Consider the following 14,834-nt stretch of genomic DNA (forward strand, 5'->3'; position numbering starts at 1 on the left):
GAGATGACCATGTTTCTACAAATAAAGACATGTGCGAGGCTTTGAATATGGGATCTACATTTATGTCCCCTAGATGTTTCCGTAACATAACGACTGAACATTATGCTATAAAATTTTAAAACGCAGGCAGGTGTTTTTAAAATTTTTAGAGCACCGTACAAAACTTTGTTCACGGTGCTCTTATGGGATCACTTCGGTCTTGCAAATCGGTTAAATGCGTTTTTCTCAAAGACCGTTTGATGTAGGTACCTAAAATTTGGAATAGTTATGGCAAGTACCATCACTAACACTGTGAATAAGTCAAAACTGCTTATTAATTATAGGAGCCGTGCAGTCAAAACAGCAAGGGCAACGTTACATCCAAGCGCTCAGACTCGATAGGTCCTTAGTATTTTACGGTTCACCATTATAACTCGGTATTCAATACTCCTTCAGTTTGAATTTATATATTTTTTTTTATTTGATTTTGTTTCTAGGTCCATGTCATATAAATAGACTTTAATATTATTTAGAACTGCTAATAAATGTACAGTTCGTCTAAGCTAACAAAGTGAGACAGTGTAAGAGTGAGATAAACGTCATATTTTCATAGAAAATTGACATTAATGATAACACAGTCACACTTTGTCATTGCAAATTCCATGCAGAGTTAGCTTGGTCCGACTCTATCAATAATTGGACGTAGTTTAGGGAAAAGATAGTAATCCACGATAATCTGTTAAATATAATCCAAAAACAAAAGCCATTAATTTAAATGACATAGTTTATGGATGAATCCTTTTCGCTAAACTACGTTTAATTTTTGATACTGAACTCAGTCAGAGTTTATATCATTAGAGTTAGACCATAAAAGGTCTGCAGCGATTTTGATAGCACACGCAGTGCAAGCGTTATTTTAAACATCAAACTGCTATGGAATTATGACGTATAAATAACACTTGCACTGCGTGAGCTATCAAAATCGAATCGCTGCAGACTTTTCTTGGTCTAACTCTAAGTTTTTATAATGTACTTCTAATGCAATATAAACCGCATTAATAGGTTATTAGACTTATTAGTGTTGTTACTCTACTTAAGCTGACAAAAAAATATAAGTTATGAGTCAGTTATTAATATTTTCTGCAGGTCTTGAATTTTGGCCTAGGAAATGTGTTTTTCAAAGAATATAAAAAAAGAAAATCTTTTCCATTACTGTGTTTAAAAGAAAAAAAAATTTTTTTCGTAACAGGACGGGATCTAGTTGCTCACCGATCCGTTCAAAAAATACATAAGTACTGTATACAATTAATACATATTATATACAATTAATACATAAATGTAATGGTACTTAATGAAAAGGAATATTGTGTATATGGTTTCGACGAATCAGATACTCTCAATAAAATCTATAGATGAGACCATAGCTGTTAACAAATATTAAATGACTTTATTATCTCTATACGCCTTACTAACTCTATGTGCTCTATTGTGAAAAAAAAAACACAACGACAGTGAAAAACGGAATTCTTAATTTGAATTTTTCAGACAAACTGCAATAATAAATATGATTCTTACTGGGCACATTGAGATATTCCATTGGTTGGAAAGGCCGTTCGAAATTTAAACTTATTTGCATTATAACAAGGTTGTATTTTGTAGTTCTCTCTCATACTTATAGTATTCAACATACAGAATTCAATTTTGTGTCAAAGACATAAGTCATAAATTTCAATGCCAAAAAGTTTTAACTAAGGATCTTTCTCGCTAAAACTACTTCCTGTTGTAAGCATCAGTTAGCTTCGAGCAACACGGAAGGGAGGCGGCATTCGCACTATTTCCCCTCTGCCGAGGTACAAGATTAGCGCGTCAATCTAATCTAGCGCGGGTAATAAAACTAGTTGCACTTGGATTTTTCACTAGACCGAGTCCAGACGCGCGCGTGAACACTGCTGCACAATAATGCCTGTTTGCTCGGTTTTTTGTTATAAAAAGAGGTCGGGGACATCAAATTTACAAAAAGAAAGTGTTACATTTCACATGTGATATTTTTTTTACATATCATACGTTTAATTACATTCAAACACAATTATTATATTTTAGTCTCATGTAATTGTTGGATTTATCGATTTTGCTCGCTCAGTACAAATTGCGGATCGGTCGAGCGACAAATCCGACTTCTCATCTCTCAGAATACAATAACATACTTCAACGAAAATGTGTTAATGTGTGCGTGTTGTGACACTTGTCACTCGTCCGTACACAAAAAGAGATCGAGGTTTGCAAGATTTGTCTTTGACGTGTGTCATTTTCTATGTATTTGTGTCGTCATTACAGATTGGATTTTGTATGTAAGTGTGTGAGAAGTGCGACTGTGTGCACCTTTCCCCCCGCGAAAAATGGCAGAAAGATTTGTACGGTGAGATATCCCTTGGGCCCCTCCCTTCCGATGTGTCGGAAGCCGGTGTTGCTCGAAGTCAGTTAGCTAGCCCTAAGCAACCAAAGATCAGGCTGCAGTTGAAAAACTAATAAACATAAAGTTAAGCTGATAATTTTCCCGCCGTCTCCATGCTTCTTTAAGTTGGGTATTGACTGGTCAGCTGCCTGTTAGCTATAGTTTTCGCGAAAATCGCCAGGACAGAGGTGAAAATTTTTGTATGAAAACTTGCAACTTTAAATGCATTTTTTAACGAAACTGTTGCTCTCTAAAATGAAGTCAAAATCAGTCCATCGACTCCATTTTTTGCAAGCTTTCCAATGGTACCCCACACGATTCTTACAAATGAAAATAAAATTCACCCTACCCCTCTCAACCCCCTAAATTTCCCCTTTAAATAAAAAATAAGCAGTTTTGACTTATTTACAATATGAGTGGTGGTAATTGCTATAACTGTTCCAAATTTTAGGTATCTACGTCAAACGGTCTCTGAGAAAAACGCATTTAACTGATTTGCAAGACCGAAGTGATCCCATAAGTGTTCCGTGAACAAAGTTTTGTACGGAACACTACAAATGTGTCCCAAAATTTTCTATGAAAAAATATTTTTCCAGTGCGTCACGTTCATACAATGGTAGGGGAAGCCCAAGAGGGGATTTTTGTGTTTACTCGAGCGCGTCAGATTAAGATAGTGAATGATATCTTGCTACCCCGTGTAGTCTACCTTTACCCCTTTTAGCCATCTATGTTGAGCCCTAGGTTGGTGGGGGGTTGGTGGTGGGTTCAAATAATGGATTTGGTCATATTAGTCCAAATTAACGCTATAATTGTGCTATTACTAAATCTGATAATTATTTGCACGCATTTCCTTAATCTGACGGTTACTATGTAAAAATTAGGCGTAAACTTGTGTTCGCAGATTAAGAAAATGCCTACAAATAAGTGTTATATTAAGTTATAGAAAAAATATAGCATTAAAGTGGACAAAAACGACCAAACCCACAAACTGCTTAACGATTTTTTAACCCTCCACCAACCTCCCGAAATTTAAAAAAAAAGATGCTTTCCGGCTCGCTGGAAAAAAGGCTTTATATAACTTTTTTTTCTTCTTATCATCTAATATTTGGATCCAATAGGTCTGTATGACGCTCGAGTAAATCCCGATTTATCATCGTGGGCCCCCCTACTACAAATAATAGTAGTTTGTGTTACAACGGATCAAAATGGTATATTTCCGTCAAGGGCGTACATTGATTGAATCCTGAGCGTAATGAGGGATTCAAGTGTTAACGCCCAAGACGAAATAATTTTGATACCGCGTGACACATACTGCTTCTCACATCTACTATGATAGTGATAGCGGTACACCCTGAAATTCGGGAATCAGCTGCAAATGGTGTTAAAGGCAGGGATGTAACGGATGTGATTTTATCGGAACCGAAAACGGAAACAGATGTTTTCAATTTAGTTTAACGGAACCGAAAACGGAAACGGAACCGAAAACGGAAACGGAACCGAAAACGGAACCGGAACCAGAATCGGAGCCTGACTTTTTAACGATGTAGTCGTTTTCCCCTTTCTAGAATAAACCTTCAGACAAAGTTTACACTTGCCGTGTCCCCAACTCCCCACTAGCTTCATCAAAATTGTTCCAAATCGAACTTGATTTCGGCTTCATTGTGCGTTTTTTTACACACTAACATTCACCACACACACTACACACAGTCAGTAGTCAGTACACAACAGAACACATACGATTTTAATTTTAATAACGCGAATAAAACAAAGTATACAAACAAACAACAAATTAGCGTAGCACGTGGCAAGCGGGTCGATGAGCGAATGACTGGTATGAACCTGTTTGTTTTTGATGTACGCCACTGCCGCGCGAAGCATTTACATCCGTTATAACTTCCGTTTCAAACATAACGGAACCGGAACAGAAACGGATGTGTAATACCAAACGGAAGTTCCGCCTTAACGGAAACGGAACCGGAGCTCCGTAACATCCCAGGTTAAAGGTATGAAAATCGGCACGATTAATCTTTAGGCCATTTGAATCAATTTGACCCGTAGCACCAAAAAAAGAAAAACAAACGGAAAGGAGTTATGACGTCATCTTTTTTTTGTATGGAAAAATAAAAAAAAATGTTAAGAAACCTATCGTGGGTGTTATTAAATGAAAGGGCATTTTGAGCCGGTTCTAAAAATATATCACATTATTATATTTCCGTCACTTGCATTCAATTAAAATAAAAATAATTTTCAAAACATACCAAGTTTGGGCATTTTTTAAAAAATTTTTTACTATTACAAATTGTGATCTATCAATCTATCAATGAAACGGCTTCCTAGTCTTGTCGATAGTGACCCTGCCTATGAAGCAGGACGTCCCAGGTTCGAATCCTGGTAAGGGCATTTATTTGTGTGTTCATCATCATCTTCATACAAATAAATGCCCTTACCAGGCCCCTGTTTCACCAACGTGACAGGTGCGGCGAATTGTAAAATCACTGTTGCTGACGTCACAGGCATCCATGGGCTACGGTTACCGCTTACCATCGGGCGGGCCGTATTCCTGTTTGCCACCATCATTGTATTATTAAAAAAAACTTTATTATATCGGATAAAAACAGATATTTCTCCTGCGAGGTTTCTGACAATTGTCACAAGAAACACTACAATTGTCACGAAATTCCGACATATAACTCATTACCTGTCAAGAATTACCTACAATTCTTCTAAATCTTTGACAATTGTCAGAAACCTCGCAAGAGAAATATCTGTTTTTATCCGATATAATAAAGTTTTTTTAAATAATACAATGATGGTGGCAAACAGGAGTACGGCCCGCCCGATGGTAAGTGGTAATCGTAGCCCATGGATGCCTGTGACGTCAGCAACAGTGATTTTACAATTCGTCGCACCTGTCACCGATGTGAAATTGGGGCCAGGGCTTGTATACATGTGTATATGGGCATTTATTTGTGTGATGATGATGATGAACACACAAATAAATGCCCTTATCAGGATTCGACCCTGGGACCTCCTGCTTCATAGGCAGGGTCACTATCGACTAGGCTAGGATGCCGTTTCATTGATAGATTGATAGATCACAATTTGTAATAATAAATAATTTAAAAAAGATACTAAAACTAAATATGTTCGAAATTAATTTCTTGGGGTTAGATATGAGGATATTGGGTATTACTTGAGGTATATTTTGCAAAAAATAATTCAACGGTTTCGTATCTGGAGGAGCCAAAACTTGGTATGTTTTGAAAATTATTTTTATTTTAATTGAATGCAAGTGACGGAAATATAATAATGTGATATATTTTTAGAACCGTCTCAAAATGCCCTTTCATTTAATACCACACACGATAGGTTTCTTATCATTTTTTTTTTTATTTTTCCATACAAAAAAAAGATGATGTCATAACTCCTTTCCGTTTGTTTTTCTTTCTTGGTGCTACGGGTCAAATTGACTCAAATGGCCTAAAGATTAATCGTGCCGATTTTCATACCTTTAACACCATTTGCAGCTGATTTTGGTCAACCGCTACTACTATGAGGAAATTGTTATGTTCCAAAATATGTATTATTTGACCAAAAAAAATAGTATGCAAGAAAGAAAAAATCGTGTCCTAGAACAGAAAAGTATTAAAAGTAAACATGAATAAAGAATGGGGACGTGTTTTGTCATTTCACCACAAACTCATTTTTATATAAAAAAAAATATAATAAATAAATATCATCATCTCAGCCATAAGACGTCCACTGCTGAACATAGGCCTCCCCCTTGGACCTCCATACGTGCCGGTTGGAAGCGACCCGCATCCAGCGTCTTCCGGCGACCTTAACAAGATCGTCTGTCCATCTTGTGGGTGGACGTCCTACGCTGCGCTTGCTAGTCCGTGGTCTCCACTCGAGCACTTTTCGGCCCCATCGGCCATCTTCTCTGCGTGCAATGTGGCCTGCCCATTGCCACTTCAGCTTGCTAATCCGGTGGGCTAAATAAATAAATATAATAAATATATTTTTATATAAAAAATGAGTTTGTGGTGAAATGACAAAACACGTCCCCATTCTTTATTCATGTTCTCCAACATATAACGAAACCAGTAATTAATTATCAATTTTTTTGAACATGTCTCTTCTCAGAAATTAGAAGGTTTGGTCAATTTTCAGTACTTTGAAGGCCATTTTCTCCTAACAGGTTGAGTTTGGGCAGCTAAAAAAAAATACGTGTCCGTTATTTTAGACTACTCTATAACATATATCAAAATAAATCAAATCGGAGTCGGACAGTTGGGTACCCTTCCTTGTAAGTAAAATGAGCCCAAGAAGTCAATATTTTTTTGAAGACAGTAATGAAATGTGCATTTTTTTTGGAAAACGCTCAGTAACAAGACTAAAATACAGTGTAAACTCCATATAACGTCACTCGATATAACGTTTCACTCCCTATAACATTGACATTTTTGGCTCTAGTTGGTTTACTTGCATATTAATTTCTCTCTATTTAACGAAAATTATCTATAACGTCAAAAACTGTCCGGTTCCCTTGAGTGCCGCTATATAGTTTACACTGTATGTACTGTTATAGAATACAATTTTCATTAAAACCTACCATGCAAAACAACCCAAAGGACTAGTTTATGATAGTACCTTCTCAAGACATATTATAGTAGTTTATGTGACAGCTACATAATGAAACTTGTACTCAGTTCGTTCGTTTCATAAACCCACACTCGAGTTTTAATGCCTAATTATGTACAGTTACATACACTGCTTTACCTACACATATATTATAAACTTCTGTGATATATTCACTAACCTTACATTACAGCCGACATTGGGGCACTTTGCTCTCTGGCGGAAATCGCGGATATGAAATGGCGTCCTCGAAATATCTTTATCGTACATTTTACACTAAACTTTTGCTATATTTACTGTAAAAACAACAAAACAAATTCTTTTTTTATAAACTAAATAAAAGGTTAATAACTGTACTTCAAATGGCGGCAAATGAAAACATTTTTCACGCACGTCACGCATCCGTAGTTTTCTTAATTCAGAGACAAACTAGAGTCGGGGCCTACCTAATGAGACGACAGCTACGATGGAGCGGTCACGTCTCCCGCATGTCGCAAGACCGAGTCACGAAACGCATCTTCTACAGCGAACTGCAAACTGGTATGCGAAAGCAAGGCAGCCAGTTTCTGCGGTTCAAAGATGTGTTGAAGCGGCACATGAAGAGGGCTCTTATAGAGCAAACAACATAGCTGGAGATCGTCCACAGTGTAGGCATATTGTGCAGACGCAGGTGCGTGAATTTGAAGCCAGGCGACGCACAGAGCTCGACGTTATTAGGCGTGACGAGCTAAAGGCCAGTCCACCTGTGGCCATCACGTATAATTACGTCGGAGGGGTGCTGACCTCCAGCGAATGTGGCCGCACATTTGCTGCAAACATTGGCTACGTCAGTCACCTGAGAGCGCACCAGCAACGCTCTCAGCGGTAGAAAAGCAGTCGGTGTAGCCGAAAACGGCTAGGAGATGATGAGAGTCGGGGTCGATTGCCATATCGTTCAATACCAACTAACATGCGAGATTTGTCAAAATTGTATGAAATTAACATTTCATTTAGAATAAAACGTCATCTCGACTGATATTAGAATAGGGGCCAAATCAAATTGCTTATTTTTCAGAGATGTTCTAAATTTGAATGTTATTACCAAATCGATTTTGATATAGTAATGAAGCTATTACAACATTTTCACAGATAAGAAATTTACTGCAACAAAACATTTTATCTTAATGTTGGCCATTATTTACGGATTTTGAAGGCATCATACGTTTATGATATGTTTTTAGATAAAATATATTAAGAACGGGTCACTCACGTATTTCGTGTCGAAAAACGCTCGACATGTTTCTCTCTATACCGAGGAGGTCATCAGGAGCTTGCGTTGATGGTGACGGACCGGCGCAGACTACGGGCTGTAACTCGCCGCGCCCGATGACACGGCGCGGGCTCCGGTGGCGGCAGGGGGAGCGAGAAACTACCCTCGTGTACGGCATTATTGTCAAATGATGGGTTGCACACAACAGTGTCAACCCATCATCATCATCAGTGGCATAATTTGACTCACTACGTCATTCGCTAATGGTTCGTCCACACTGTTCACCGACGTAGTACTCAAAACTGTTTTCCAGTTCGGAGGCGCTGACCAACCACCAGCACGGTTAAAATTCGGATGACTAATTTCGATAGCGTCCCGTACTTTTCGCTGAATCACAAACTTTTCTTTCGCCAGCACTTATCGAAACGTATATATGCTTGGTTTGACCTTAGGAACAATCGTGTCAAGCGGCATCGCCTGAGACAGAAGTGCATACTCACAGCACTCACTTAGCCTACGAATTCAAGTTCGAAAAAAGTATAAATTTTGAAAGGCTTTATCTCAGAAACTAGAGGGCTACTGAAATTTTACACAAATTTTGGCGGGAAATTCAAAATATCTTGGGCTGGTCACACTTTGTGTAGTAGGAATTATAGTTTTGATACTAGACAATATTTATGACTTTCTGTGCACACGTAAGGTACCAAAGGAAATAAGTTAAATATATTACGTTTACGTGCACTCAAACTCAGCTCACATAATTTCTACCACTATTTAAAGTACAGTTGTTGTACAACACATATGTTTACGTTCCAATGTTTAGATTTTATAGATTTTTCCAGAACTTTTAGTTTATCCGTTTCTTTATACACTTGTCCTGTTTATGAGATTCAGGCATTAATAAATTCACGTACTTAATCAAAGTATAGGCAAATGTTAGTACTAGTACTTAAAGTATCAAAATATTAATAGAGCACCAACCTACTAAATTGTTTACGACTTGTAAACATTGCAGTTTTTCATTATACAACGCTTCACGTCGACTTCGTACATTGGCGTAATTATTTACGAGCTTCAATAATAGTTTGCGGACCTCACTCGGTGCAGTCATTTTTAATATTATTTAAAATAAACGCCTTATAAATCGCAAACAATTTGAATGAATGACATAAATTGACAACAGACTTTTAACTTTTTTTTAAATCATAGACAATTGGTGATACAACAAGGAAATATCTGTCAACAAAATTTGGCTAGCCAGTCTCTTATTAGATCTACAGAGAGAGTTCTAGTCTCGTTTTGTAGCAAATTTAGTCTATATCTACTACTTTAAAAACGTCTTGAAAAGGTACTATACACTAGACTTTTTGGGGTTAAAATCCCTCACTCAATACTAAAAAAAATCGAACTTTTCGCGGTTGTGTCGATTCTTCCCAAAGTTGCGTTCAGCGCTCGAGGTCACAAACTTGAATTATTCATTGAGCCAACATCATAAACAAGTCTGCAAAAAATCAGAACTACCGGAATTGACGCAAACGAACCCCGTTACAAAACTCGACAAAGTTACTGGATTAATGGCTATATTTTATTATTAAAAGCTTTGTTAAATGTTATCAGTCATAACCTTTGTGACAGAACTTAAGACCTGACTAAGTATTTATAAGTCAGGGATAAAACGTAAATTAACTTAAGGATCAGTCCCTAAGGGGGTGAAAATTGCGTTGAAAGTTATTTTTCTTACGTGGACGAAGTTGCGACCAAAGCTAGTTTTAAAAAAAATAATTACTATTGATAGCTGAAACAATTTCTTTTTATATTTCTAGCCATAGAACATAATGTTGGCGTTCCGATGATTGGCACTCGTAGGGGTGTCGCGTTTCCAGGCGGTGATGCTGGAAGTATCTTATCGCCACGTGATACAGCTGGCCTTGGCGTAAAGATGGTGGAATACGTCTTGGGAGGATCTCCTACAGGTATGTGAAGGACGGTATTAATGTAATCATTATCCCGGGAATGTGTTGCTGTAATTGTATTTTTTTGTAAGGCCTGTCATTACAGTTACAGTCAAATTATAGTTTTCTTTGTTTGGTTAATACACCGTAAGTTTTTAACTCATTATCATGTGTGGATTCTCGAGCTTAAATGAAGTTATATTCTCAACGACACTAACACTATAATTATTTTTTGAAAATAACCAAAACTATTTAAGGGATACATAGCAGAATGTCCAAGTCGCAAAATGTGGAGGCTACGCTACGAAGACATGAGACCAAGGAAGACCCTGATGAAAAATCAATTAGATATATTGGTTTTTCATCAGGGCTGTATGCATTTGCCATAATGTGAATAGTAAAATTTTACATAGTTCTGTATAATTATCTCATTTTCGTAAAAATTTCATATACGAGGTTGAGTCACACAGTCATCGATATTAAGAAAGAGACATGTTAAATAAAGATACAACCTCTTGTTGGCATGATTTTAATAATTTCTGAGGGTAAGGTACGGAACTCTCCATTATGCGTGGCCCGACACGCACTTAATTAACCGGTTTTTTAAGGCTAAACTAAAACGTATAAGTTAAGTCAAACAATGGACAATTTTGCTGTTCTTATATTGAACACTAACATAAGTTGGGTCGTAACTACGTGTAGTCTACTCACCAACTTCAAAGTGGTAAAAATAGAGATATGTACTCCTCCTAAAAATATGTGTGATACCAAAATTGGATTCGGAATGACTGATGTATAGAAAATGTATTCAAAGCGTTTATTAGCACACAAAATAATTCAAAAGTTATAGACAAAAAAGGCGAAAACAGAAAGATATTTATTTTTTCTCCAATATCTCAACCCTTAATTGCATGATTTTGCCGGTATCAGTATCGCTCTTCTCATTCGTTTTTCGTTATTTCTTATTTCGTACCATTCTGTATTCGTCACTCTTTCTTTTTTTTTTCACCTTTTTTACAAAACAATGAATATCACCGAAACTAGAAACCGTCATAAGTGGGGTTTCTGGTTTCTCGACCTTATTTATTTCTCGAGGCACGGGAATTCTCGACCAGGATATCTCGAGTATCTCGAGAAAGGCTCTAGCAGGCTAAGGAAGGAGAAGTGGCCCCTGTGACGAATATCGGATTTTTATAATGTCATTTGTTGGCTATCTTATAATATAGAAACACCTTAACTTTCAACCCCCTATCTTGAACCGTCACCGAGATAATGTCAAAAACGTCATTTTATGGACACATTTTTCAAAGTCGTATTTCTCCTGAACTATATAACCAAACCAAATCATAGCTACAAAGAATGAGTAGGAGTATAACTCAGATTTTTTAAAATATTTAATTCCCTGAAAAAATAATGATTAAAATGTCAGAGATTTTTTTGACAGCTCTTTCCAACATGGAAAAAATCACATAAACTGCAAATAGTATTAACGTATGCGGAGTGAAATTTTGACAAAGTATATATAAAATATAATAACACAAAAATCTAAATAAAAAATATGTGTTGTCAATGTAAAGTCAATATATCTGTCAATCAGTTTGGTAAGTCTCATGAAGATTGGGTGTTTAATTTTGTAACTATGGTAAATCAACAAGAACGCCGTCGTCAAACAGTATGTAATTTCTATAGTAGCCATCCCCTATGGCCGAAATCAAAGGTGGTGGAACATTTTGTGCAAATGGGTGAGAGTCGAAGCACTATTTACTGGCATCCTTTGCCTTGAAGAAAACCACTGCTAGAAAGCCTCGTTCTGGAAACTATTCCAGCTTGAGCAAGGTTTCTGAGAGAGCTCGATTAAAGAAAATTACGGCCGGCCGTGTCGCAAAATCTTATAGAGAGCTCGGAAGAAAATTTAAAACTCACGGCATAACTGTTAAAAAATATCTTAAAGACATGGGCATCGATAAGCGATGTAGAAAAGTTAAGCCCACTGTCTCTGAAAACCAAGAAATCACTCAGAAAGTACGGCTGCGTAAATTAGTCAAAGAAATATTTTACGCTAAAAACAATGTCACTTGCGTTATGGATGACGAGTCATATTTCACGTTAGATGGAAACGAGTGGCAAGGCAATTACTATTTTGAGAACACCAATGGTCCAACCGATGAGAACGTGAAATATGTTGAGCATACAAAATTTCCTAAAAAAGTTTTGCTATGGCTTGCCATCAGTCGACGCGGAATGTCTAAGCCTGTATTCTTTGAGTCAGGTTTAGCTGTGAACGCCGACCGCTACATAGAGCGTTGTTTGCTTCGAGCAACACGGAAGGGAGGCGGCATTCGCACTATTTCCCCTCTGCCGAGGTACAAGATTAGTGCGTCAATCTAATCTAGCGCGGGTAATAAAACTAGTTGCACTTGGATTTTTCACTAGACCGAGTCCAGACGCGCGCGTGAACACTGCTGCACAATAATGCCTGTTTGCTTGGTTTTTTGTTATAAAAAGAGGTCGGGGACATCAAATTTACAAAAAGAAAGTGTTACATTTCACATGTAATATTTTTTTTACATATCATACGTTTAATTACATTCAAACACAATTATTATATTTTAGTCTCATGTAATTGTTGGATTTATCGATTTTGCTCGCTCAGTACAAATTGCGGATCGGTCGAGCGACAAATCCGACTTCTCATCTCTCAGAATACAATAACATACTTCAACGAAAATGTGTTACTGTGTGCGTGTTGTGACACTTGTCACTCGTCCGTACACAAAAAGAGATCGAGGTTTGCAAGATTTGTCTTTGACGTGTGTCATTTTCTATGTATTTGTGTCGTCATTACAGATTGGATTTTGTATGTAAGTGTGTGAGAAGTGCGACTGTGTGCACCTTTCCCCCCGCGAAAAATGGCAGAAAGATTTGTACGGTGAGATATCCCTTGGGCCCCTCCCTTCCGATGTGTCGGAAGCCGGTGTTGCTCGAAGGTTGTTTGCCATTAGTGCGGGATTTCATAAATACGAGTCATAGAGGAGAAAATGTAGTGTTTTGGCCAGACTTAGCCTCAAGCCATTATTCCAAAAAAACCCTTAGCAAAATGGCGGAGTTAAACATCCCATACGCACCGAAGACATCAAATCCACCTAATGTTCCGCAACTTCACCCTATAGAAGATTTTTGGGCAAATCTAAAGAGGCGAGTATATTGCAATAATTTTCGTCCCAAAAATGTACAGAGTTTGATTCAAAAATAAAATCGGAGCTGAATAAAATGCCGACATCTGTGTTTTCGACAGCGATGGACAAAGTACCACAGAACTGCCGTAAAGCATCTCGCATGGGTGTAAACTATTTTTTACATTAAGCCTTGATATATACATTATTATAAGAACATAATTATTTAAAAAAAGAATGGTGTTTTATTAGGGTTCCGTACCCAAAAGGTAAAACGGGACCCTATTACTAAGACTTCGCTGTCCGTCCGTCCGTCCGTCCGTCCGTCTCTCATACTAAAAACAGAATAAAATAAAGATTTAAATGGGGCTCCCATACAACAAACGTGCTTTTTGACCAAAGTTAAGCAACGTCGGGCGTGGTCAGTACTTGGATGGGTGACCGTTTTTTTTTTTGCATTTTTTTCCGTTTTTTTTTTTCATTATGGTACGGAACCCTTCGTGCGCGAGTCCGACTCGCACTTGCCCGGTTTTTTATTTAAAACAATATTGAACTTTGTCCAAATTTACCTCCGCATACGTTAGCTACTACCATGCGAAAAATCAATTCAATATAATTGGTGCAACATACTTAAAAAAAAATTAAATGTCAACGAAAGTATTAAGCTATCAAAGGCGTCTTTCAATCTGAAGGAGATTTTCTGTCTAAATGAGGTTTAATTTCGTTGCCTAGCAACAGAGAGTGTTTATTTTGAACTTGACGCATGGCTGTCAAAAAAAGGTAACTCAACTGCTGCAACTAAGATAACATTTATAATTATAACTCAATTTTCACCGAAACTAACTACGAAATCAATGAAATGACAGATCTACTATGTTATAATTATTTTATACAGGAAATTAATGGTTATTTGTTTCTAGAGTTAGACCAAGAAAAGTCTGCAGCGATTTTGATAGCCCACGCTGTACAAGTGTTATTTTAAACGTCAAACTTCTATGAAATTATGACGTATAAATAACACTTTCACTGCGTGAGCTATCAAAATCGCTGCAGACTTTTCTTGGTCTAACTCTAGTATCACCGTTTATAGGGTATAAAATAACTCATTACAGTAAATATCGCAATACAAGTCACGTAGATAATGACTATCATGAATAATACTCGTCGTCCCAGGTATGGCAAAATGTTATCCTACAGCAGCTGCACTATTCGCAATATCTTTTTAACATAATATGTTCATCAGAAAGCGATATCTTAACATCTGGTAAAGATTTTACAAACAGTTTCTTTGCTATAAATCGTGGCAAGTTGAGTCCAAATATTTTTGATTTCACGATTTCCATCGGAAACATACATAAACAAACTAACGTATAATACCTATATTGTTT

At 37.1% G+C, this 14,834-nt stretch overlaps 1 protein-coding gene and 1 long non-coding RNA gene across 5 annotated transcripts in view; one reads left to right on the plus strand and one right to left on the minus strand.

Annotated features, from left to right (window-relative positions):
* Positions 1–14,834, minus strand: part of LOC134804941 (uncharacterized) — a 384,312-nt gene that overhangs the window by 238,313 nt on the left and 131,165 nt on the right. The window lies entirely within an intron of this gene.
* The window catches only part of LOC134804720 (maternal protein pumilio), a 362,073-nt gene that overhangs the window by 73,299 nt on the left and 273,940 nt on the right, over positions 1–14,834 (plus strand). For 3 of the 4 annotated variants that reach the window (XM_063777883.1, XM_063777884.1, XM_063777886.1), the window contains one exon: positions 10,145–10,294. The exons of the other annotated variant lie outside the window; for it this stretch is intronic. In XM_063777883.1, coding sequence (XP_063633953.1) covers positions 10,145–10,294 — 150 coding nt within the window. The remainder of the gene's footprint in view (positions 1–10,144; positions 10,295–14,834) is intronic. 4 annotated transcript variants of the gene reach the window in all.

The sequence above is a fragment of the Cydia splendana genome, chromosome Z (genome assembly GCF_910591565.1).
Source record: "Cydia splendana chromosome Z, ilCydSple1.2, whole genome shotgun sequence".
Taxonomy (NCBI): Eukaryota; Metazoa; Arthropoda; class Insecta; order Lepidoptera; family Tortricidae; genus Cydia; species Cydia splendana.